Below are 27534 nucleotides of genomic sequence, written 5' to 3' on the forward strand. Positions count from 1 at the left end.
CTGCTAACATAATTGAATGCTAAACGAAGTATTCATATGAGAATAAATGATTTTTGTTGAGCATCAATTCAACTCAAAGTTTTGTCATAAGCAGTCCAGTTATTATGAGTTTACCTAAACGTGTACTAAGTTTACATGCGTTGTAGTGCGATTTGTGAGCAGTTAACTCTGAATTAGGCACACGGAAAAAAATATCTACTAAGGCGAGCTGAAAACTCTTGCTATACCAGCAATTTGGCGTCAGAAAGCAGCCACTGCTTATTCAAAAGTGTAGTCTGTAAGGGTAGAACTTTACTTCAGCTCTCACAGCAAGAAAAATTTTTTCGTTGAACAAGATGACAAAAAGGAAGAAACCACACAATTCCGAGCAATTATCTAACAGAGGGCGCTAAAATTCAGTAGCACGCAATTTGTTTATTTGGTTATTTTGACAAAGGAGACGAAAAAAATTTTCTTTTGTTTTTGTTATTTCCCTGTTCTGTTTTGTGTGATATGGAACTGATTAGTTTCCTATGGGAAGAAAATCTAATATTGTACAGTTTCCCATTCTGGAAGACACTATCTACATATGGATGTTTAGTTTTCATTTCTTCCGGAAAGGTAAAACTTCGTGGATACAAATGCTCAATTTCTGCTTGTAGGATATTTATCCATATCCTTCAAGACTTAAAGTTAACAGAGAAAGCAGATTAATTATATGATAATCATGAATATTTTAAAAATTTCAGGAATAATCCCGTTTTTGAAGAAGTTTAAGATGAGAATCTGAGATGTCACACTTATGGTCTACCCCTAGACAGGATTGGTTGACATTGGCCTGGAACGCATTAAAATTTACAAGAAAACAGAAGAAATACACAGACTCCTACTAGAAAAAGTCTGCAATAAAACAACGGGATTGTCTTGTTATTTCAAGCATCTGCACTACCTGACAAGTTTTAATAACATAGGACTGACTGAACAAAATCCTAGATATGAGAGGAAAACATAAATAGATAAAGTCCTTTTTCAGCTCCAGAGGATCAAATTAATCATACTCTACGAACCTTTATTACCAGCAAAAATGATGTTAATGAGCAGATTACATTTTTGTGCAAAAAATAGGTGAATTTGTATTTTTCTTCAAAAAATAAAACAAAGCATTATGAAACAATACAGATTTATATTAAACAATAAATTCCATTCCGTGTTCAAGCACATAAGTAAAATTCTCAAATAGGTCACTTAGTCTTACTTCAATATTCCTTAGTTCATCTTCAAGTTTAACCACATAAGCCATAAAGTGATTATCAAAATAGATTACTGTAAATAATTTAGCTACACATGCAATTTTTGTCTCATTTGAAATTAATTTTTCATATGCCACAACTTGATAAAAAGTAGGATATACATTATCTTCAGTGCATGCAAAGGACACAACAGGATACTTTCGAATACTTTTCTCATTTATCATCATTTTTTTGAAATATGACTTACCTCCATACCAAACTGGTTTGGAGAATGCAATCTCTTTTTTCATGTGAGAAAAATTGGGTTCGATATTTTGTAGTGACACTCTGTTCATAAGTGTTTTGCAAATATTCTTACGTGAAGTTGTATTATTGCATATGGATTTGGCGATCCTATGCTTAGATTCGCATCTCATTGTGGAGAATTGTCGTACAGGGCCCATGATTTCCATAACCATGGGGTAATGCAAAAGAATATGCATCTTTGGTTTAAGAGGCTTTTTAAATACTTTTAAAAACAAAACATGATGCTCCTCAATATACATTTTGAGTAAATTTGGGTCATGAGATGAGACTGCATCTTGCTCTAGTATGTCAATAATCCTTTTCAGAAGGCAATATATATCCCACTTTTTATTTTGGCGTTTCACCCAGTGACCAACAATAAGGCCAAAGAATTTAAGGAATGTTAAAACTTCTGATGCTGACATTCTTAGGCATGGGTTCTTGCCTTTCAAGTGACTCTCACAAATTATTGGAGGCTTGTTTATATTGTAATTTGTACCATAGTTGAAGATATGGATTCTTGCGTTCAAATTACTTAGAGTGAAATCTTTGTGTATCTTGTCAACATAAATGAAATCATGAATTATTAGAGCCAATTCATATTTAAGCACTCCCTCTGCGGTGTCGTGCATCATGTCAACAGAAAAATTTTCAGACGCGTGAAAATAAGACAATTGGTTGAGGATACAATCTGATTTGACACCTGTTGTTTTTGCATCATTAATTAACAAATCTTCATTATAGTTTGTTTTAGTTCTCAAATATAATGGATCAATTTTTACTAAACGACTCGTAATATCCTTCGGGATCTTACAAAAACGGCAAAAGAAATTAGCAGAAAACGACTCCTGAAAGCCCAGGAGCTCATTCAAACCCTTATTATCCCCGATAAGGGCACACAAAATCAAATTAAATTTTTGATTTTCACATTCAATACCCTCAGTTTCAAATTGTTTCAGTTTTTCAATTGCCGGTTGAAAAACCGAATTGCCAAATTGCTTTCGATCGAGTGAGTATGAATACGACAACACAAAAATATTATTCAATTTTGCTTGATCGTGGATTGATATTATTGGTAATACAATGTACAATCCCGCAACCATTTGGTTTGATGAATGAGATCCTAGAGCATTATTAGTCTCAAATTCGTCATAGTAAAGCAGATAAGGAACAATAATCCCATCAGTGTTAGTTTTAGCTTGTTGAAACTTAAGCCTCCAAAAATCTGTTTGCAGAAAACTTTTAACAATGTTTGAATTTGAGAGTTGCTTGAGTTCGTCCATATAAGAAGAAATTGAAGATTTTATTATATTGGAAGAAAAAAAAAGTTTAAGATGAGGCTCAAGTGACCCATTTACAACTGTTTCACACTTTACTTGTTTAATCGTTGTGCTTGTATCTGAATTTTTTGACTCTATCCTGTATCCGATTGTGGAACATTCTGGTTTGACATAACAAGTGGTCTCTTCAAGAAAGTTCTCCCTTACATGTTGAGAGGAAATTAAGGTCATATTTTCATTAACAGTTGAAAACACTTTATCAACTACATAATTTAGTTCGGGGAATTGTGATATCAAATGGTGTTTGACGTCTTCACAAAAATTTAGTTGGTAATTTTTAAACAAATTTATAATTTTACTCACGTCATGGTTACTGTAAGAGGTTTCATAGAGATTTTTCATCAAACAAATCAATGATGTTTTGTTATTCTCAATAAGATTTTGCAAATTAATGATTTCAATTTTTTCTGTTTGCGTTTCTTGATGTTTGAAGTTTTCCTTATTTGGAGAATTAAAATTCACTTCCATAAATTGATTGTGGAATTTTTTCATGTGTTCAGAAAAATTTTTTTTTGATGAAAATTCCCTCTCTACAGCACACTCGATACATTTCCAAATTAACACATCCCTATGACACGCAGTAATATGATAATTGAATGATTCGTAATCGTTGAAGGAAAGAAAGCACTTAAAACATCGCATTTTGGAGATCGCTTATTAGACTTGAAACAGATACGTAAGATTTATCCTTCTCAGTATGTAGTTCATAAACGTAGTGTTGCACCAGACTCCAGCACACTTGGGCTCCTTCAGGAAATTCAGAATTAAGTGCCACCACTGTTTTGAAGAAGGAATCAATTCCCGAAAGTGCTGAACTTTGTTCGTAATAAGTGCCGCCCACTTCAATGAATACTGAAGAAATGTTGTCTAAAAATATAAGAGTAGCATAGGATTTTTAACATATAAAAAGAGAATACAATTTTTGTGCAAAATAATTTTAGTAGGAGGTTTAAAAAATCTGCACCAAGATGAAACAATTTTTGTCTGTCCCTTACTAAAAAAAAAAGAGGTGATACTTACTAAAGTCACTTCCAACGAAAATCAATTTGGGTGTCCTTTTCAGTTTGTGTTTGTCGTAATACAAATTTTCTTCGTTGATTTTTCTTTCAAGAAGAGACGCGTCCTAGTAAATGCAAAAAAAGACATTATCTTATAAAATTTTCATAAAAATGTTTTAAAAAAATCTATTTACCTGAACGTGCAATATTAGTCTCTTCAAAACTTCGGTCTGCGTTAGTTTAAGTTTCTTGTTTCGTTCAACCGTTTTGCTCAAATAACTTCCTTTCAATAGTTTGGGAAGTGCAAAAAATCCGAGCAATTCGTATGGAGTGCTGCGGTCCAGATAATCAAATTCGTCTTTTGATATCTTCTTTTTGCAAAATGAAATGATTCTTTCATTAATTTCCGGCCATCTCTCAAAAAATTTGGTATCACAATCTGGATATTCTGTTGAAAAATCCTTTAGCAAAAGATCATTGCCACAGGGCGATTGAAGAATCTTGAATTGGTTGAAGTAGTTTTGAAGTGACGAAGTTGGGGATTTTAGGAGTTTTTGTCTCGCATGAAATGTTGCTCTCCAAGAAAAAAAAATTTCATCCCATGGTTCTGTGTTTTCGCGCAAAAATTTCAGGTGATCATCCACCTCAAAATCTTCAATTTCTGTGGAAGCTTGTGGCACAATGTCTTTCAAAGCTTGTCTCCAGTTATTGTACTGCCAATAGAGCTTTCCACTGGGACTAGATCTAAAAGAGGACACAAAATGATACAAAATGATTAAAGAACAGACCAATATGGCATATTTAATTTCAATACTTACTTAGTGATTTTGTTGTAGGGAATAAAATATGTGAGGGAGTTTTCGCCAGGGAATGTTTGTTCTATGAGTTTTGCAAGTTCCTGAAAACGCTGACTCGAAATTTTAAATTTAAGAACACTCGCATCTCCATGCACATTCTGCCATGAAGAAAATTCTTTCTCTACAAGAAGCTTGGCTAACTTGGCACGCTCCGAATCAGAAAAGGTGTTATTTTTGGTGTATCTAAAAAAAGGAAACAAATATGTAGAGTAAAAGTTAAGATTTCTAGTTTCGAAATATTAATTAATATAAATATTTTCTTTCTAATAATTTGTTGCAAAACTGAAATACATATACGAATTCACTTCGCAGTGGTTTCATGCTGAATCTACATTCAATGAGAATATTTTTCGTAAATATGTAATATTAAAAAAAAACTAACTTTATACAGGTACACATAAGATTAGCTGTATTATTAAATGTCTTAATCTTATGAAATTTTCATTTTATCTAATCAAATGATTATGAATCAATCATAGAATGTAAAAGACTAAATATGTTGTGCCTAAATATACGTTACATTTAAGTATATTTTAATGGTAGTTACTAAAACTTGCAATTTGTTCATTTCAAAAATACCTACTTTCCCTTCAGAAAAAATCCTCTTGCACAGGAAAGGAACTCATTAGCAAAATCGTCCACTGGATTTCCAATCGATGATGATCCCTCGGGTATTCCGACGTTAGAAGGAACTTCAGTCGCATTTGTAAATTCCAAAATTTCTTGGATCGGGCAACTATCTACATTGGTTCTCGTTGAACCATCGAATTCCTGAAAATAGAAATAATAAAGTAAAAATCACTGGAAAGATTTTTAATTCAATAAAAAATTCACTGAAATTACCTCTATCAGAGATGAATACTTTTTAAAAAAAATCAGTCGCGGACCACTTTTAGGAATAAACTCTTTGCAGATTTCGAGCGATAGGCATTTGAATGCCTCAAAGGAGTATTCCTGATCTAAAAGAAAGACAATAAATATGTTGATTGGCATACGGATCGAAGGGTTAACCAAATTATATATCACTTATCAGAATACTTACCAATGAAATAATGCAGGTAACTTTCTGATCCAATTCGTTTAAGAGCGTCCCTTATTTTACAAATATCGTCTTTTTCGTTCGCATCGCACATTGTTTACACGTGTTGTCCGTTTGATTGTCAAGGCTGTCAATTTTTGCACTTTTTTTACAAACACTAGCGCCGCGCGAAAATTGACGGAAGCATCAGTTTTGAAAATGATTTTTTCGCTAATTATTCTTTTGGAAAAACTATAAAAGCATTAAAGAGCTTTCGTGATCTCATAAAGAGGTCAAAAAAATGGAATTTCTTCTCTAAAATGTCAATCTTTACATAAAATTGATAAATATTGGCTATATATGGATCCAGAAACACTCCAACAACCGTAAAAATTTAAAATTGAGAAGAAGAAGAAGAAAAAATTAATAAAATATCGGATTCGTTATATTTGAATCACATGAGACAAATATTTACCCTACGCTTTGCGAAAATTTAATTTTCTTTTAAGAAAACTAGCAAAAACTACTTAAACAATTTTCTAGACTCTTAAGTATAAAATTGATACAAAAAACATGTCATACAATACGTCGCGAATAACGGATAGCGAGAATGAAAAAATATTTTGCCCGCAGCGCCTCTTCGTGCAAATAGGAGAAACTTCTCCCAAAAAATTATCAGCTAGCCAAAATTCTAGTTGGCTCAACAAGTTTCTCCAGCTGACTTAAATTGAGTCATCAGCTATTGGAGCTGATTAGTAGCTGTTGTACTAAAAAGCGCCAAATTTTTACGCCGACTCAACTTTTTTCTTTCCGTGTAATTGAGATATTTGAAAAAAAAACTTTTTCTCATTGTAAAGGTATGATAAAATGCATAATGTCCTTTATTATTCTGTAAATGAAATTTCGATTACCCTAAACTAATTTGAAAATAAATCGGTTAATCCAAAAAAATCTTATTTTTTCAATTTTTTTTACTAACCCAGCGTTAGTTTTAAATAATTTGAACAGAATCTGTTGAGTAGGTTAAAAGCTGAAAAGTATTTTCTTATAAAAACGCATAGTGTCCTTTATTGTGTCTACTTCAACCATGATATTGCATTTTTTTCAGACAAGATTATTTTTTAAAAGAATATTCAATAACATTAAGAACGCTGCATGATTTTCCTAGAGAATATGAATTTCCTTAAGCAGAAAAAAATTGTTGAGAAACGTTAAAAAATGTTTGAAAATTTTTATAAAGAAAGTGTCATATTCAGCGTCCAAGAAACTCTTGAAACAGCAATTTCTTTTGAAATTATAATGAATTCAAGGATTTTTTGGTCGTTAAATACAATCTTTTACTGTTTACTTAAAAAAAAAAAATAAAATGATTTTTAAATCCATGAAGAAAATTCATTTTAGGGTCGAAAGCTCTGGATTCTGGATTGATTTGCAAATTCTCCCACTATTTAAATAATTATTTGTTAATCCAACTGATAATTTTCCTGAAATATATTGAAATAGGTACCTATTCTAAAAAGTAATCTTATCTTACATAATTCCTCTACATACTACATAAGCGATTGTGTCTGATGCAAAGTGTATGGTTTGTTTAAAAGTCTTGTAATGTTGTAAAAGTGAATTTAGAAAAGAGGCGCACATTATTGTGAAGATAAAATTTATCAGGAAGTGGCCACACACCGGATTCCCCGGCAATCCAATGGAATTCCATGCGGGTGACTTTGCGGAGTCAGAAATGTGGGACATTTTATGTGGGGAACGCGCGATGGTGTACACAGAAAGTGGCTCAGGACAAATGGTTGATGTGCGAGTGGAAGACAAACAAGGCAGAGACCCATTCATCTGCGGAGCCGGGTCCTTGTGTGTCTCGTTGACAGGCGAAAGAGGAGGCGAATGAGTGACATTTATGTGCTCCACGCCGTCACGGTGGGTGATGGAGTGGCTCTGGGTGCCTCGATTGTTGCTCCGCCGTGGATTTTCTTGTCTCCCATTGCCCGCAGTGTACCATCGTGGTACCGCAGTGGATTGTCACACTGAGAAAGCCACACAATATTCCACATCTTGATTCACAACTCTTGATATATTAATGCACATGCTCTCATGGGGAGCAGGAGGAGCGCCCCCAAGCCACCCATTGGCTCAAAACAGAGCAATTAATAGTGAGACAATTTTAAGCGATTTACTGCGCCCCAACACTTTTGCGGACAAAAGCAATTAAATTCATGTCGAGCCATACTCCAAAATGACTCAATTCTCGTACCATACTCCGGGTAGGATTATACGACACCCCCGCACCTTTATGGGGGATTGGGATTTCCGCCGGCATTGGAGATCATCTTTTCATTTTACAGCCAAACACACAAATGGGTATCCTCCTTTGAACAACACCACAAAGTCTTCATTTTGTGTGTCGCACGCAGCCACCCCCACGCAGGGAAGTTAATCCGTCGGGAGACTCCATCAAATCCACCCTCTTATGTACTTATTTGTACTTATCCTAATATTTGGGTTTGAGGGGGGCGTTTTGTATTTAAATGGGGTGGAGGGCACTGTGGTGCTAAATGGGAGACTTATCAAACAGGAACAAAATTCAAATATGCTGCAAATATGTTGCTGAATTAATTGTCAAAATTCTATTTTTTTTTTTATTCATTTTTTGTTAGAAAGAAATAGAAACGGAACTTAAAATACTTTTTTCAAGCTTTGATCATAATTTTAGCATAATTGAGAGTTTTTAAATCCGAACAAGAAGGGTTGGTTTAGGTGAATTCATGTCAAGATTTTCAGATAAATGAAAATTACTTAAATTTTGAATATGAAGACATAAAAAAATATTAATTTTCAGAATATTAATCGACTTGAACTTACAAAATCATTAGTTTTCTTATTTTCAACTCATAAAATTTAAAATTAACAAAAAAAAATGCAAAGAAGTCTGAAAGAGATATATGTATAACTGGGGCAAAAAGTTAAAAACCGTTTTTAAGGCAGTTAATATTTTATAGATTTATTTATTTTTATTTTTCCCTGGTCAACACATTTATTACTCATGTTTAATTACTCACTATTACTGATATAAAATTATTTAAAAAATAAAAATTCGCAATTTTTTATTATTTTTATTTTCTGTATTTTTTTTTTATTAAAAAAGATTTTTAATTGTTACACAAATCTCACAAAGTTCAGATGAAATAAACTCATAAAATTTAAAGACAAAAAACTGCAATTCATCATTTTACCCCATGGTTGGGGCAAAAAAGTTAAAGGTGCAAGGCTTCCAAAAATGGCCTGAAAATGCATTTTCTCGTTCAGTTAGAAAAAAATCATCTGAGACAAAGTTGTATCCCGGAAAATTTCCTATAAAACTGTCATTATGGGAAAACTCAAATATTGGGCCTAATTCAGCGACCAAGAAACCCTTGAAATTCGCTTGAAATCTTAAAATTTCAGTACAAAATTCAAAGATTTGAAGGGTTTCTTGGTCGCTGAATAAGGCCCAATATTCAGGGAAATCAGGAATATATTTCTCCAAAAAAAAATAACTTTTTGCCCCAGGACCCATTATTATTTTATTATAATTAATGCAATAAGGAAAAATTATAGGGAAAAATAAATCTTGAGTGAAACGTTTTTCGGTGAAGCATAAAATTTAAAAGGGTAGCTTGTAGGTATGAAGATAGGTAATATACTTTCCTTTTTTCCCAGGAAAACTCCACAAAGGTCCCACACATCTTTCCGCAAAACTTTCCTCATCATTTTGATTCCATCTCCGTGCTCCCTCCGCCCCCCCAAAATGGCCATAATGTTTTTCCGTGATACTCATTTGTTAGTTTTTGTGTGTTGCCACAAAATATCCGCACCTCCCGCCCTCATAGAAATGATGTTGGCTGTCATAAAAATTAAACATTACGACGTGGGGGGAGGATGGTCGGTGCGTCTCTTCACCTCTTCGACACCACACTTTATCGCAGTACTCTCTCAATTATTTAATTCCCAATGGTGTCCATTAATTCAAAATTCAACAGAATTCTCTACTCCAACGAAAAAGTTATGGCGATAAATTTCACCCCGCACCCCACCTTAGGTGCAGGGGGAATGCGTCCCAAGAAACTTTTCTATGCTATGTATGTGTGCGATGGGGACGATGTGGAGAAATTGAGGGTGAAAATTGTACTTTACCCTGAGTTTTTCGGAAGGTTGTTGGAACACAGCGCGTGTTACATGGGACAGGGTGAGGTGAAAAAAAATCTCCAGAGAGTTTAGTGGAGGGTAAATAGTTGGTGGAACATGCTATGCATGAGATTAGTGGATGTTGTGGACGGTGTGGAGGCTTTTCCATCGTGTCACAAAAGGATCAGCCCATGTGTCCCCATGGTCCCTGAGAAGTCGACGCTGGGGTATGTAAGTGGTGGTGATTGTGCTGTGTCGAACAAGGTGCGTGCTGAAATGCACAGAATGTTAATTTAACTTGTTAACAGAGCAAACGACTAGCAGTAGTCATGCTGAGGCTAAAAATATATGTACATACATAACAAAAAGCGCTCTGCGCTCTGAAAGAAAAGCGAAACGCCCGGAAAATTCTGCATCACTCATGGTGCCTTTTTCTCTTTGTTCCCCAGACTGTGCGGACACACAAATTGAGCCAAGCTGAGGATCCTTTCATCTGTCGTCCAATTTGTGACATACTGCCATCGAAGCTATGGTGAGTATATGAATTTTATTTTATTTTTTTTCCTCAGAAAATGCAGCCATTTGGCATGAAGAATTGCTTCTCTGTCAATCACTCAAAATTCCCATCTTTTGCCTTCACTGCTCCTCTCGCACAGCGCGAAATTGCCGCAACATTCCGTTCTTGTGAAATGAAAACCCCTTTCCACCCCCAAAAACAATATATATAGACACGCACACTGAGATAAAGGGCGTTTTGAGGGAAACAAGAAAGCTTTCACTCATCTTTCACCATCATCATCCACACATATGAGATTTTCAGTCTTCATTGTTCACCATATCTCTGACATTTTTATAGCGCACCACGCCAACTTCTTGCGGGGGGAAAAAAGCGCCAGACAATCCAGACTATAAAGCGAATTCGCCAAGACACACTGAATTGATGCATGGAGCTTTGAGCTCCGAAGTACCGAGAAAAATCACAAAAGTTCTCTGATTTTGCACTATTATATAGCACCCCCGGAACTCACTGAGACTTTTCTTTGTTGATACTTTCACGGCAATTTCCAACAAAAGTACCCCCCGCACAAAAAAGCTCCAAAGATATTCTATACAAGTCACGAAGATTCTGAAAGCTTCTGGAGCTTTAAGAAAAATTCACGGAGTTTTTCAAAGAAAAATCATTTTTTTCGGGTTTCAAAGGATAGTTTGTGAGATGAAAAAATTCAATTTTTTTTTAAATTTTTCTTGTAAGGAGAAAAATTTAAAAAGATTTTAGAAAAACCGTAACTTTTTACACCCTTTCAGGGCCAAGCAATTTCTAAAAATGAATATAGAACAAAAAAACGTCCTACGTCAAAGTATTAAAATGTAGCAAAAATGTTTTTTTTAATAAAAAAATGACATTATTTGTTGATTGTTATTCATAAAACTATTCAATTTCACTGAAGCTTTTTCCAATTATACATTGAAGAAAGAAAATGTGAGTGGAAAATAGGAAAATTCTCAGAGAGTTTAATTATGTACTTTTTTTCTATTCTGAATTGTATGAGAATTGGAAAAAAAACATTTCTATTTTCAATTAAATTTCATTTTGTGTTTCAGTAAAAAGTCCGGAGGGGGTGGTTTTATGTTTATGAACTTTTGCAAAGCTCAATTGTATTCACGTGTACTATACATGGTATTTACTCTATTCAGTTGTTTAAATAGCAAATTCTCTCTGAAATAACAATACCAGAAAGTTTTGATATATAGTGTTAAATAAGTTTATTGTTTTTTTTGTAAGACCTAAATACAACATTTATCGAGGAAAACTAGGTGAAGAACTTACTATATGTGTTACATATTCACGGAGATATCTATATATGAAATATTCTCGGTCTAGAATTGATATTTTATTACTTTTTCATGAGATAAAAAATTAAGTGAAAGTTAGACTCGAACTCAAGGTAAATGCATCAGAGGGCGTGAGCTCTATCGATTACACTACGCACTAGGAAAAATCTTTTCATCTACAATTTATCGATTTTTAAAATGTTTTATATTCTTTCTTGGATAAATTAGTGCTTTTACACACTAAACATAACAATAGATTAAATAAAAACTCATGAATTCAGTGGGAAAGAAGTGAAATGAATAGATATGAATCATAAAAAAAATATAACAAAAAATAATCCTCACTTTTATTCTCCTTTTATTTTAATCCAGGATATTAGTATTGAAAAAATATGACTATATGTAGCTCCCATTGGGATACATTGAATGCTCTATTCAACTCTTTGGTGAGGATTTTGTACTACAATATTGTAACCACGAGTTCTCCCAATGGAATACTTCTGGTTCGGGGTTAAAAAAAAGAGCTCTCCATGTCCAAATTGACCACATGGTGAATTCAGCTGGTGCTCGACAAAAATTATTGCCTCTGCAATTTCTATAGTTGAGAGATTAAACATTCAATGGAAAGTGATTCTTGTCTATATGCGGCAAGCTCTTCCACATCCGCGTGACAATCTCTCCCCCTTTTTTCCGGTCTCCTCTTGCGGGGAAGAGAGGGGGTGTTGGATGTCACTGTGAGCTCAATTTATGTTCTATGTATGTTCTTGTGGGGCTTCCGCTTTTTTTATTTTACTTGTGCCCGGACCAGAAAAAAAACGTGTTCGTGTGAAACAAATTACGATGTATTTTAGCATGAATTTGGGGGTGGAAGTATCCATGTTAGAAGGGAAGTTTCTCCCAGGGGGATGTGTGTGTGTGTGTGGCTTTTCTTCTTTTGGACTAGAGTGGCAGCTGGAGCGTTTGAGTTTATTGAAAAGATGCTGTGGTAGCATGAGGGAGGGACACCCCTGTGTGGAAGGTAGGATGTGCTCTCTGGCACTGAGAGATGATCCAAAATGTGGGACTAAAGCCATTTTTGGTGATAACAAAACACACACAACGCACACATGCACAAGAAATGCTCAGGAAAATTCATAAAATACTCCCAAAGTCTTTAGCATCGATTTTTGTAAACGATGCTGCTGCGAATACAGGAATGGGTGCTAAAAGTAGAGACGAGAAATTGAAAATTATTTTCAATAGATTCTTGGAGTTTGCAAAAATGGTGCTAACAGTGAGAGAGATCAACAATTTTCCCAAGCTTTCGACAGAAAACAATTTGCCTTCCTCAGTGTGGGTGGACTTGAAAGTTTCTTTCTTTAGAATCTGTTAAGGATCTCTAAGCACTATGTCGCTATTAGAACAATTTTTTGTACTAAATATTCATATTTTTTACACGATTAGTTACCAAAAATTCATCAAGATTTTTCCAGATATACTTTAGCGAGAACTATTTTTCCACCCATCACTGTATAAAACTCTTAAAGATTCCTTATGCTTAAGAATCTTTCCCACATAGAGTGGAATTGTGGTGAAAGCATTGCTATTTGTTTGTGTGGAAGACAAAAGGAAACTATTTGTATCACTTCATTAAAATTCCATGCAATTTTCCGCACTTTTGCCTCTTTCAAATCATCCCAGTAAACAAATTTTGCCAATCATTGATCAATCATTGAGGTCAATATTGAGTCAATATAGGTCCGCATAGATGATCAATAGTTGATCAATCGATTGATATACAATTATCGCTCAATAGGTAATCAATCCGATTGATAGACAATTATCGCTCAATAGGTAATCAATCCGATTGATTTTCAATTATCGCTCAATAGGTAATCAATCCGATTGATTGTCAATTATCGTTCAATAGGTGATCAATCCGATTGATTTACAATTATCGTTCAATTTGTAATCAATCTGATTGATTGTCAATTATCGTTCAATAGGTAATCAATCCGATTGATTGTCAAAAAATGATGAGAAGCGATTATTTCTGCGCATGGATGTAAATTAAAAATCTACTTTAGTTTGATATTTAAATTATCAGGCGTAAAACTCATGTAGTGTATGTTCTCAAAGTCAACCAGAGCCCCCAATCACGTGTGAGCAAACTTCATTTTAAGCTATAAAAGGGTGGAGTATATTAGTAGAGGGATGAATAGCCGTTTCGGAGGAGTTCATGTGCCACAAACAGACAGACTTTTCAGCTTTATATATTAAGATATAATATTAAATACACGTCAAAAGAGTTTGAAAATTTTTCGAATAGCCATATGATATACGTCAAACTTAGCTACTATTTTGTTGAAAAATTTTTGGCATTGGAGCCAACTTAAAATGGAATTTAAAAAAAATGGCATTGGAGCCGGATATTATTTTGAAAATTTTTACCCTTGGAGCCATGCAAATTTTCAAAAATTAAAAAAAAACAACAACATAATCTTACTTAGCTTTTTATCATGTATCTCTCTTACATGATTTATCATTTCTGGGGAAAAAATGTCGATATAGGGATATGCCTTTTGCGCACCACGGTATGGCAGCCGCTTTGCACATTTGGCACCCTATTTTCGAAAGCCGTTTACCATTTATACCACCATAGAGTCTTTATAATACTTCTCTAGATAAATAAAGCTACATACAAGTTGCTTTATAGTTAATCTAAAAAAATTGTGTATTATTTTTACTCTATCAACTATACACATCTTTTAGTTTATAAGCTTTTTGTATCAGTGAGGTTGACAGATGCAATATCTGAAATCAACATGAACATCAATTCCAAATCAATGAAATATAACGTCCTTTTGATTGCCCTCTTGATTAGCTACTACTAAAAGCAGTATAGTTATATACAACACCTCTTAATTAAACTATTTCTTTCTTTTTGCTTTTCTTAAAACGAATAATTTTAAAGAAGCAAAAAAAATCCCCATGTTCATAGAACATGGGGATATTATTCATGCACCACCACCATTATTTGAAACCAGCTCATTTGCAATATATTTCTCTTAATATAAATACCCATTTTTAGGCAATACTACTTAAAAGTAGCATAGCCAAACACGACACCTCTTGATAAACCATTTCTTCTCTCTTTGCTTTTCTTAAAGACACCCATCAATAGGAATGACTTTTAAGAAAAAGCAAAAAAATCCCCATGTTCATAGAACATGGGAATATTCATGCACCACCAAGAAATGCAACCAGCTCATTTGCAATATATTTCTCTCAAATAAATACTCATTAATAGCAATACTACTAAAAGTAGTATAGCCATACACGACACCTCTTGATAAACCATTTCTCTCTTTGCTTTTCTTAAAGACATCCATCAATAGGAATAGTTTTAAAGAAAAAGCAAAAAAAATCCCCATGTTCATATAACATTACGTTATAGAACATGGGGATATTCATGCACCACCATCAAATGCAACCAGCTCATTTGCAATATATTTCTCTCAAACAAATACTCATTAATAGCAATAAATTGCTATACCATCTCGTAGTTACTCTCATTTAATAAATCATCGCATATTTTTTCTTATTTTGTGCCATTAAAATCCATCTCTTATACTCCACTCCACATATTTCTCTTACTCACCAAATTCTCTCATTTCCACCAAATCTCTGTGAAACACAGTATCATGCATCTTTGCATTACCGAAACTCAATACATGTGTACATTGTACAACTTTTTTTGTATAGTAAGATTTAGTAACTCACATCATTCTATGAGAAACCATATATCTTGCTTCAAACCTTTGCTCTAAACTGTGGTAGAAAAGGGGGATTAACCATCTTGACATCATCATAGAACATTTTTATATTTTTAATTACTTCTAAACGACATCTTAAATCAACAAAAGGGTTAAATTAATACGTTTTATGCGCAAAATGTTGTGCACAAGGAATTTATGGGAATTCCTCTTGTGTGTGGTCAATACTTAATCTTTTGGTCAAAATTGCAAAAATTAATTCGCGATTTTAGCAAACTTATAAAAACTCCATGTGGCAGAAATTTTCGCAGATATTAGCGTTAATGATTGCTGAATATCCCCAAATCAAAATTGTGGGTGATTGTGTACTCAGGGGAGGGAGCGGGAGATTTTTCTATGTGCCAAATTATACAAATGTAAGTGACATTACCAAATCTATAAAGAAAACATGGGAAAACTGAAAAATCCTTCGTCCGAAACATAGTTTCCCGCCTTCGTCTATGTATTTTAATTGTAATTTAATTAATCCTTTTTTAATTAATTAATCCCCTAATTAGTTATTGTAACACAAAGGATTATATGGGAGACTCACGCTCTGAATTGCATATAGTATACGTCAAAAACAGTCTCATTGGTCTTAGAATAATTTTTGTACATACTAAAAGTAAGATGTATAATAATCAGCTTCTTTCGCAGTTGGGTTTATGTAAACAATAATTGATCAATACTTGGTCAATTTACGATCAATCCTGATTGAGATAAAATTGACTCAATATTGACACTGTCAATATTCAATCAATCATATTGACTCAATATTGACTCAATCAGATTGATTGAATATTGTCAGTGTCAATATTGAGTCAATCAGATTGATTGAATATTGGCAGTGTCAATATTGAGTCAATATGATTGATTGAATATTGGCAGTGTCAATATTGAGTCAATATTCAAACAATTGATTGAAATTATGAGATTGACCAATGATTGTCCGCAAATTGTGTAATTGACTGATGATTGACGGATGATTGCCCGTAAATTTCGTGATTGACCGAGGATTGAGCATAAATTGAGAAAAATTTAGAGGTCAATAGTTGATCAACAGCTGATCAATCCATGATCAATTTGATTGAGATAAAATTGACTTAATATTGATGCTATCAATATGGATTGATCAATAATTGAGTATAAATTGACCAATTGATTGATAAAAAAATTGAAGAACAATAATTGGTCAATCCATGATCAATCCATGATCAATAATTGATTGAGTTGTAGTTGACTCAATATTGATAGTATCAATATTGAGTCAATATAGGTCCGCATAGATGATCAATTATTGATCAATCGGAATTGATCTGCGATTGACCAATAATTGACCAATGATTGATCAATCGATTGACAGGCTCAATTGATTTATCAATTATTGATCAATCATTTATCAATCTGATTGATTCAATCGTGATTGAACTTTTATTGGCTCAATCATTTGTTTACTGGGATTTGGCGCGCTCAGTTGGTGAAAAGCGTTTTTAGCCAAAAAAAAAAAAAAAGAACCAAAGACACACCATTTGGATGATGCGGAAGGGAATCCTTAGAATAAACAAGGAATTTTGGCTGCCAATTACACACAGCTGTATTAATTTGCCTCGTGCCAAAATACACAGAATAATGTTTATTGCCGCCCCAAATGGGGCTTGATATGATAATGAGCTCCTCTTGGCGAAAGGGACACTGTGAGCCATATTCTATATACAAGCATTTTCCCGTAATACCTACATTATACACATAAATCTTCGCCATTGCGCGATATTTTGGATATATGAGTAAACAAATTTCCCCCAGAAAACAATGGGAAGTTTATTAATTGGATTAATGCTTGAATATTCTCATGAATAATGTTTTCTTTTTAACTGAATAAGAATGAGTGGAAGGAATATAAGACGGAGAGATTTTTCCTTACTCCTTACTAAACTTAAATTAACTTATCTTCCGTTTTTGCCAATTTTGTGGATTGAAATGGAGTGCATCAAGTACGGGATGAGCACCCATCTGTGTGAGAAAAATCAACAGCACACAAGTGAATCCCTCCGAAGCCATAAAAAACATCTTCTACCGCCCCTAAGGGGATGAATTCTTAACTCGTAGTCTCGGTGCTGGCTCGATGCTTAAATTTGCATTAATTTGCCAGCTTTTTTTCTTCGTCATTTGCCGTCTCTTCAAATTAATGCAACGGGAGAGAGATTAAAATTATTTTCTCAATCTCGCAGACAGAATTAATTGAGCCACTTCTTCATTGCCAAATTTCACAAAATCTCCATTGGTACCACATTAAATATTCATATTTCTTTTCTATTCACTCAATCACGCAGGGGAAGATTTAGGAATAAACCGAATTTATAACTCAAAAAGAAAACTGACTCACGAATTCATGCAAAAAGACAAAAAAAAACTTTCCAAGAAGAAAAGAAGATTTCTCAAATGATTAAATTTGTGTTGATTTTGTATAAAATATTCGTGAATATTTTAAACATTAAATATTTAATTGAATTTAAACAAATTATACGAATTATATCAATTTCTAATGTTTTGATGATTTAGGATAAATCCTTCCGAATTGCGTCAGCCAAGGGACGGTAGGTCAACCCAAACACATCCTTTCAATTTTAGGGGCCAGAGCTTTCGACGCTACTGTGCGTCTTCCTCAGTGGTCAATTGTGTCTTTGTTTGGGAATCGTCAAACGTCTGAAATGAGTGATCTTGCTGATTTTCATGTAGGGGGATTCTCTTTTTTTAAGTGTTTCTTAGTATTGGGATATATTTCCTTTGATTTTCTTTCACTGTACTGTAACTGACTTTTCTTGGCAATTGTCTGAGGCATAACTCAGACGCACAGTAGACGCGAAGGAAGACGCACAGTAGCGTCGAAAGCTCTGGCCCCTAAAATTGAAAGGATGTGTTTGGGTTGACCTACCGTCCCTTGGCTGACGCAATTCGGAAGGATTTATCCTAAATCATCAAAACATTAAAATTTCCGTCAGTATCAACCCGAGTTTTGTAATTTCCATCAATCAAATCATTTTTCTATATTAGGTACGTTTTAATTCCTAATTTAACTTCTTCCTGTTAAATTAAGTTTAAAAAAAAATTGGAGTAGTTTTTTAAAACCTTTTTCTTTCAATTTTTGATAATTTTTTTATAACAACATAATTGTAATCATTTGAGTATATTTGTAATATTTCGAAATGTTTTTGTTCCCCTTTTATTGTGAAATTTCTTAGGAACTCACTTATTTGATATATTAAAGAAATCCCTCAAATACACAAAAAAGAAAACTTTTTTTTTAAGTATTTATGCCCCAGTAAAAGAAATCAAGTAATGGTTAACTCAGATTTTCCCACAATAGGAAAATTTTCTTTATTGGCTTTGAAAGCAAAAATTCAAATAGATTCTGTTAAAGGAATGATTTAAGCACTTCTTAAGCGTTTCCAGAATTTTTGCTAAGAATTGACTTTTCTAGCAGAGTCCCCAGCCGTACATAGTATCGACGACGACAGCTTGATTTAATAAGAGCCTCGGCGATGGTGGCTTAAAATAAATAATTTCCAAAGTATTGACGGCGGCTGACTCAAGCAGCTTAAAAGTTCAGCGACTGGGGGATCTGTTTTCTAGACAATTTTTGAGTTTTTCTTCTCACGAGAAAAGCTCTAATTTTGAAATAAGACTTCGTGAAAATTTCAAACATTTTCAGGTGCATTCAGGTTTATTTAAATTAAAACTTTATTGAGGCCTAAATGACTCAAATCCTTATGGCAAAAGTGGGTAAAAGTTCTTCAAATTTTCCACACAAAATAATCCTAAAATAGACAACAAATTAGATAGATTTTGTGCTAATGTTTCGTGAAAATAAAACTGAGGCGATAAAATGGCAAAAAAGAATCGTGTTAAAGCAGTCATTTGTGAAAATTAAATAAATTTCTCCGAGAATCCACTCTGTTGGTTCTTCTGCTTTTCTTCTTTTTTTTATTTATAGCCTCCTAAAAAAGCGTAAATCTTAATTCATTTATGTCCCCACAGGACGTGCGAGCTTTTGTCTCATCCTAAATGATTTTTTCGCCTCTCCTTTGCGGTGTGTTTATTGTCTTGGACGTGAGAGTCGTTATGTTGTGTTATATGATATGTATGTATATAGCAACATTCTGCAGCATGTGTGTTTCTGTCACATGCCCCCTATTTTCGCAACGTACACCCAGTCGGCCCTCCCTGGACGTTGCTCTTCTATATAGAACAAGTAGAGACTGTGAGACTGTAAATATCACTAAAAGCTGGAAATAGTTTCCATAAATTTCCACCACAATTGTACATCATTGGAAGAAAATACGACGAGACTGCAGGGAGATGTCTTTGCCTGGCATGGCTATGACGGGTTTTGGGGATTCGTGCTGATGACTCTGGACACGTAGACTTGTCGTCCGAAGAAGCAAATTACGAAAAGCAAACCCAAACCATTTTATACGCACGCACACATTTCAAATCAACCACAAATCGACTCCATTGAACACTGAGGGTTGTTTTCCTGGGAAAACTTTGCCGGACAAGCATCCTTCCCAGGGAAATATTCTCGCACAGCGAAAGATTCAAACAACCCCATCCTCAGACAAAAAGGGAAGGATTCAATTTTCATGTCACCGCAAATTCCGTACAAAACTTAAATTGCCAACCATTCTGCACAAAGTTCATCGATGATGCTGAATTCACCACCCTCCAAAAGAATACCAAAAATACCCACTTCTTCTCATCCCCTCTTTATGATTCTGCTTTTTTCACCCCCCATCCGAATAAATTGCTCATAGAATGGAAATATCAGTTGAATCCCATTGAGCAAAGAGCAGCGTAAAAAAACTCTCATGACGCAAATATTTATCCAATTTTTGTGAATAGTTTTCCCATTTGCACCCCATTCGCAATTTTCGAATCATATTTTTCACAAAATATTTATCCCATTGACTTTTTTTTGTGTGGTGCATGCAACTCTTCCCAATGAAATTCCCCATTGCCAAAGTACATCGAAGAGCTTTTATGGAAAATTTGATGTGTAAATTAAAAACTCTATGCGTGATAAAATTCATCAATTTTTCTGGATTGATGGAATTTGATTACAATATCTACTTTTTTTTTCAACACATGATATGGTGGAATTTAATTAATTGCATTAAAATATTTTATTTTCTCATAATAATTTGTCATTTAACTTTTTCTAAAACTAATTATTAATTTTTTTTTGCATTTTGTTCCAATTGCTTTGCAATGGAGACACCTGGTAGAACTTGGCATCGTCATTTTTACATTTTTTAATTAATTTTTATTTTATTGAAATAAAATATTTTATTCTTGCAATTATTTATGAATTATATAGAGCTTTCCCGGAAAATTACCACATTTTTCTTAAGCTTTTGACATTACTGTGGAATAATTGAAGAATCTAATTCGGTTACAGTCAGGGGACTTACCCCATGTAGTGTGCATCAGACTCTTTTCACGCCTGTTATAGATTTAAAAGAAATAACCTGCATTAGTTTTACGATTTTTTGGGATTGTTTTCAATTCACAATTTTTTTTGATAATTTTTTTTCAACAAACTAAACAGTTTTTTTAAGAGAAATTCATTTTAAAGAGAAAACTAATTAGAATAATTTTTTAAATGAATATGAATAAGGAAAAATCTAGAAAAACAAAGACGTTTCATATCAGAAACTCCCACAGGGAATTTATTTTCTTGAACATAATTTTCTTCATTTTCTCATACCAATTTGGATACTAAAACTGGGTTAAATTATTATTAAAAAATATTTTTAAATCGCCCCTCTGGCTATTCTCAGGCAAGAGATACATAATGTTGTATACTGCATAAGGTTATTGATCGGGGAATATGGAAATTTTTCCTTTTAACCTATAAATCAGAGAAAAATCTAATTTTTCTCAATTTTCCAGCACTTTTCGTTAAGCTTTTTCCCAGAAATGCACTTGAGGAGTTCTTTGCCGATAAAAGCAATAACTGAGAGCCAATTCACAATAGGGTCATACCCAATATGCCATTTGTTCATCACTCAATTGGCATTCATTAGTGGGAAAAGCAATAGAACAGATCCGCAGGTTCGTGGAAAAATGAATTTTCACGCGAAAGAAAAACATGTGTTTGGGCTGTTCATTTGAAAATTGCTCACGTTCTTCCACGGTTGAAGGGGTTATTCTTTTGCGGCGCCAATTCCCGCGTGGTGACTTCGCGAATCTTGGAAAGCATCCAAAATCCACTGTCGACTCTTTGCTCCACCCTGCCCCGCATGACTGACGTTCCATCCGGGAGATATTCATTTTATGGTTTGTTTGAAAACTAACGTCAAATTAGTTGGCATAAAATGCCAGTCCATCAAATTCTTTTGCACTCTATGTCCCGCGCTCCCGTGGTACGGCTTTAAAATATGACAACTCATCCACGGGGCATGATGGAGTCAGCTCGCGGGAAAATATACTGCCATCCACTGTCATGCACTCCATCATGTTAAAGGGGAAAAGGAAAAATTGTGCAATTAGCACCAACACCTCGCTTCTGTACTTTAGGTGCTGAAGGTGTAATTTATAGGATGTCAACGGAATTTTGCAGCATCTTCCCCCTAATTGGATGATATACTTTGTGACATTGTCTGCTCCACCAGATGCTCTCTTCAGAGGTTACAGGATGTGCTTGCACAAAGGGTATTTCCGGTGTTTATGTGAGAGATATCTTAACACAATCAAGAAAATTATGTAAACTGAAAATTATATAAATTTCCTTAAAGAATTGTAAAATAAATTCATTTGACTATTTAACCCTTTCACGATTATTTGAATCCCACAAATGTGCAGTATGAAATTTTTCCGAAATTAAATTAATTTAATTGTTTTTTCCAACTTAAAAAACCATTAAGCTAGATCAAGGGCAAATAAAGTTTTTAAAATTAGGAAACTTAATAATTTTCTAGAAAAAAAAACTTTTCTGCTTGACCTAGAGTTATTCTTAGTGTGATCTGCAATTTTATTTAACTAATTTTATGTGTAAAAAAGTGGCAGAATGTCTTAATTTACACCAAAAAGTACATGGATTCGTTTTAAAAAAGTGTACAAACTCATTTAGTTAAACAAGGTTAAGAATTGAATTTTCCAACTTTCGAAAATACGAAAAAAAAAATTCTTTGATAAGTAATTTAAAAAATATTTAAAAATCCTTTGATAGCTAAATTAATTGATAGGTCGATTTGACGACCGTGTTCGTTTGGGAAATTCGTCGGAAAAGCTGTCAGGAATGGGCAAGAGAAACGCAACTTTTCTGCAATCAGCGACGTTTCGAATAATTTATATTCATCTTCTGGCTCTAATACAAATTTTACACAGTTGGGTCAAACATTTCTTTAAGAAAAACTAAGAAAAACTTCTGCAAAAAAAAACCACAAATATAGGAAAATTCATTTACTCTCACTGTAAGGTGCAACTGTGTAAAACTTGTATAAAGACAAATAGCTATAAGTTATTTGAATCGTCGCTGATCGTAGAAAAGAGGGCATTTATCATGCCCCTTCCAGATTGCTTTTCCAACGAATTTCCCTCATTTGAAAAAAATTGAAGAAAAAAATTCCTGCATGAACTTTCAAGAACATTTTGATATTTTCGACTTTTTTTCATTGAAACATCTCAAAATTTTCAAAGCACATCTAGGTTTAAAAAAATATATATGCTTCTTACACAAATTAAAGCACATTCCTTATTCGCATTAAATCTCAAAGAACTGAAATGCAAAACAATATTCATCAAAAGAAAACGTTTTGAACTGAGATCATCATTTTGCGCAAAGCTTTTTATGGCAGCTTTCAACGAGAGAGAATGTTTCATCAAGAAAATGTTGTTATAATTAAAATTGACAAATAATATTCATGGAAGATTCCCTTTTATTCACATTTTCCCTTTGCAATGCAATTTTGCCTGATTTACTTTGAGGCGCACAGACTTTTCCATATAAAATAAATCTTCTTGACGGAAGCAGGAGAGTGCAAGACGAAAGAAAAGAAAACTAACTCCTATGAATTTTATCTGTCTTCCCAATGGGGTGAACTCACTCTTGGGTGAATTTGGTTAAAAGCAAATGTGCATGATGAGGGTGGGTTTTGCGTGAATTTGCATTGGAGACGCCGAGTGGGTTCGGGAGGGGGTTGTTGGGTGGTAAAATTTGTGAGCATCCCCCGGAACTATCATTTCCAATAGTTGGATGGATGTTTGTGTCTAAAGTCTGCCTTGCGCTGAGATGATTTTGAGTCAATAGAAAACACGGAAAGTTCTTCCTTCGCCGTGGGGATGGGGTAAGTTGTCAGACAAGAAAGTGCAATGTGGAGTGTATGTGAAATTTGTGGCGATTGGCTCATGAAAATTCAATTTATCGGCACAATTTGGTGTGTATCCCACCAAAATTGAGTGATATAGTGTTCTAGACTTAAAGGAAAATCAACATGTCTCGTAGCAATATCTTTGTAAGGGAACATTAGGGCACAGAGAAGGGCGGAAGGATGGAATTCTGGGCCATTATCTTTGTCATTCTCATCTTCTTCGTAAATGCCAGAAAGGAGTTTGTTATTGTTGGTGAAGTATGAAGGGTATCACGCAGAGGGAAAATCACACCAAAACTCACATAAAGAAAATCTAAGCACAGAGTTGATGTGAATATTGATGATAAAAATTGTTTTAAAGTAAAAATTAAGAAGCTTGTAAAAATAAGCTCTAAATGAACTTAAAGGACTTAAAGCTTTTTAGTAAACATTTTGATTGAGCCAACAAATCCTCAATCATGATTGAGTCAATCAAATTGAACATATATTGATTAAATATTGATCAATCTCAGGTCAAATCTGATTGCTTAAGAATAATGCGGATCTACATTGACCCAATATTGAGTCAATTTTAACTCAATCAAGTTTTGATAATAGATTGATCAACTATTTACAATATATTACGAGATTAGTTGATCAATTTATGCTCAATCATTGATCAATAAAACAATTTATACTCAATCTTTTGCCAAAAAAATTTTTTTGACAGCTGCTAGTATTTTTTTTTGTTTTTTCTTTTAAATTTTATTAGAACCAAAATTCACAGACCTATTATTTCTTGAACCAAGAAGAGCGACTACAGAGTGTGCTAATTTTATTAATTCTTGAATTAACAATTCAATAAAAGCTCAATTTTCACTCAATATCTTCCTAATCAGTGTTTATGTGCACATGGTTGATCATCAATTGAGCAAATATTGTCTATTAGTTAGATTGATCAATAATTGATCACCTATGCGGATCTACATTGACTCAATATTGAGCAAATTTTGTTTACTGGCTTATTTCAAAAACCAAATTGAAACATTTTCCTGACCAAAATTTTCTGATCAAAGAATTTAATTAAGGGATTTTTTCAGTGTCTTGATATATACCCCATTATTAGAAAAAAAAAAAGATTCAATCCTAAATCTTCATCTCTAAAACGTCTCTCAGACATTCCTTGCAACTCTTCGTGGGAGTTTTATTGCAACACTCCATCTCACCCCATTCCCATTTGACGAATCTGGGTGATCCTCCGTGAAAGTCAAGATGGGTGGATGGTAGCTGGTTGTCCGTATAGAAATATGCTCATCATTGGTATTCAGTTCTCGTACCTGGGACCTCTTACTACTTACTTAGGAGCCCAACTTCTCCCCCCACACCCAACGTGTGCTGGGGATCCCTTTTAGTATTTTATTCCACACCACCCACCACCCCCAGAGTGAGTGTGGTGGAGGTAAAGGGGAGCAAATGTGGCAGAGGGAAAGTTTCACGGTGTGCGCTAAAAAGCATCAGGTACAGCCAATTTGGTGGAGTTCTGTGGCTCTACTAAATCATGCCTGATGAATGTTGTATTTCGCATGTGGCTCCTCTTTCGTCCTGCCACCATGTGTGGCGCCCAACCAGGATATATTTATGTGTATGTGTGTGTGAAATGGTTTGGATGGTGCGCGTGGAACCTTTTCTGGGAGGAAATTGAAAAATTCATCATTGCAGAGACCCTCAAATATTAAGAATAGATAACATACCCTTTTTTCCTCCCATCCACAAAATTGTAGTGTTGCCTGTACCCTTCATCTCATAAATTGATACGATGGCTGTGTGAAGATGAGGAGTGCAATTTCCACAGACATTCTTCTTAATTTATTTTGTCACACAAATCTCACACAAACCTCTCCAAGGGGAGGTTGACAACTTGAAGGACATTTTTGTGTCTGAATGCTGCAACCTCTCCTTCACTCCCCCGCAGTACCTTTTAGCTAAAGGAACACGCTTTCGATTTTAGTTCCTTTATATGGGAGGGTTGATGGAGGTAGAAAAAAATATATAAAATAAAATCCCAACAAGATTTTCCTTGTCGCATTTCTCGTTTTTCATTCTTCCCGTCACGGGAGATTTTCTTCAAGAACTTTACAATGAACGACTAAGGAAAATAAACGAACCTTTTTGTCATTCATTAATCTCTCTTTTCTTTTGCGGGTGCGATTAGAATTTGCTCAAAGATGATTTTTCATTTCAATCTCTCTTAAATTGGGTTTCTTCCCACCTTACCTCTGTTCCACAACTACGTATTACGACGCTTTTTCTCTCCATATGTACCAGTGTACATTGGGAAGACGCAACAAAAAAAAGTTTGTAAAAATCTAATAAAAAGCATAAATCATCTAATGCTTCTTTTTGTCTTCATTTATCGATCTATGAAAAATATTTTTTTATGCTTGCTTATATGGAATAGCGAGGAAATTGCCTTGTTCTCAATTTTCTTTTTTCCCCGCAGAAAAATGCATTAAAAGAATTTTTTGGCAACAAAAAGGAAAAAGAAGGCAAAAAAGGACTAAAAGCATTCATAAAAAAAATCACTGCATTGCATGAAAATCAAGTGAAAATATGCACCCCATACCTCTAATGTCTGCCTATGTGAGCATTTCTCACGCATTTTCCTATATACACAACATATATAGCTCATGAGATGCTCCTCACTGGCCTAGCATAGAGATTGGAAGTTTTCCAAGTTTTTATGTATCATACAACGAAATGGTTGTGAGTGTTTTATGAGTGTGCTCGCTTGGGCTCCCATCCGTTGCACAATAAAAGAAATTCGCAATTATTCTTCCAACCAGATCGACTGGGAATGGGTCAAATTTCTCTCTGGGCACCACTTCTTTGCGAATGACCTGATGGAACTAAGGATGGGGGTTTGTGGGACGCCATGTCGGCGGAGACTTTTGTGGTGTGTCGGACAAGAATCTGTGGGAATTAACTATGAATAATTCCAACCTCTGTCGTCATTACATTTTGGGGAACTTTGGGGCAAAATTGACATGAAATTCAGTTGGAATTTATGAGTTAACTTGATGATTTTTAGCATTAGAACGATCTTCCTTTGAAATCGTGGATTTCGTAACATTATAAATTTTTTGTTTTTAAATTTTCTATATTTTATAGAATGTTTTTTATAAGGACAATGAAGTTATTAATTTTTAGGCTTTTATGACACTAGGTGAAAATTCCAAGTAAAGTTTTCTTAAGTAAGATCTAAGTTTATTTTTTTAAAAACGAACCTAAGTTTTTTATTATAGGTCAAAGTTTCAATCTGGACTTAAGTTTTTTAATTTAGACCTAAGTTTTTTAAGCCTGGCTTAAGTTTTTCTAGCTCGGCCTAAATTTTTTATTTCAGACTAGGTTTAAGTTTTTCAGGCTAAACCTAAATTATTTAAAGCCATTGCCAAAGATTTTTTTAAATTAATCTCAAGTCTTTAAACAAACACTAAGATTTTTAGGCTAGCCTTACATTAGATTCTTCAAATTTGGTTCTAGTTTTTTTTTAAATGGGCCTTAGTTAAAAAAAAGCCTGGCCTAAGTTTTGAGGCTTTACCAAAGTTTTTTTTTTTACAGACTAGACCTAACATTTCTAAATTAGGCTATTTTAAGCTAAGCCT

General features: G+C 34.1%; 2 protein-coding genes across 6 annotated transcripts in view; one reads left to right on the plus strand and one right to left on the minus strand.

The window, feature by feature from the left end:
• Positions 1-27534, plus strand: part of LOC129796107 (vasorin-like) — a 98390-nt gene that overhangs the window by 32307 nt on the left and 38549 nt on the right. For all 5 annotated transcript variants that reach the window (XM_055837835.1, XM_055837831.1, XM_055837832.1 and 2 more), the window contains exon 3: positions 10347-10429. The gene's annotated coding sequence lies outside the window, so the exon portion shown is untranslated. The remainder of the gene's footprint in view (positions 1-10346; positions 10430-27534) is intronic.
• Positions 2801-5925, minus strand: LOC129796132 (uncharacterized). The gene is made up of 7 exons (XM_055837886.1): positions 5752-5925; positions 5553-5668; positions 5293-5480; positions 4671-4892; positions 4047-4596; positions 3875-3977; positions 2801-3721 (listed from the first exon to the last, which is right to left on the minus strand). Exons 1-7 carry the CDS (start codon positions 5840-5842, stop codon positions 3483-3485), a joined length of 1509 nt encoding a protein of 502 aa, XP_055693861.1. The 5' UTR covers positions 5843-5925; the 3' UTR covers positions 2801-3482.

This window comes from Lutzomyia longipalpis, chromosome 4 (genome assembly GCF_024334085.1).
Source record: "Lutzomyia longipalpis isolate SR_M1_2022 chromosome 4, ASM2433408v1".
NCBI lineage: Eukaryota > Metazoa > Arthropoda > Insecta > Diptera > Psychodidae > Lutzomyia > Lutzomyia longipalpis.

Coding starts and splice junctions, on each gene's coding strand:
- LOC129796132 (XM_055837886.1), bottom strand. CDS start 5,842: ATGTGCGATGCGAACGAAAAAGACGATATTTGTAAAATAAGGGACGCT. Junction 4,893..5,292: donor GGATTTTTTCTGAAGGGAAA/GTAGGTATTTTT, acceptor TCCTTTTTTTAG/ATACACCAAAAATAACACCT. Junction 3,978..4,046: donor GACTAATATTGCACGTTCAG/GTAAATAGATTT, acceptor TGCATTTACTAG/GACGCGTCTCTTCTTGAAAG.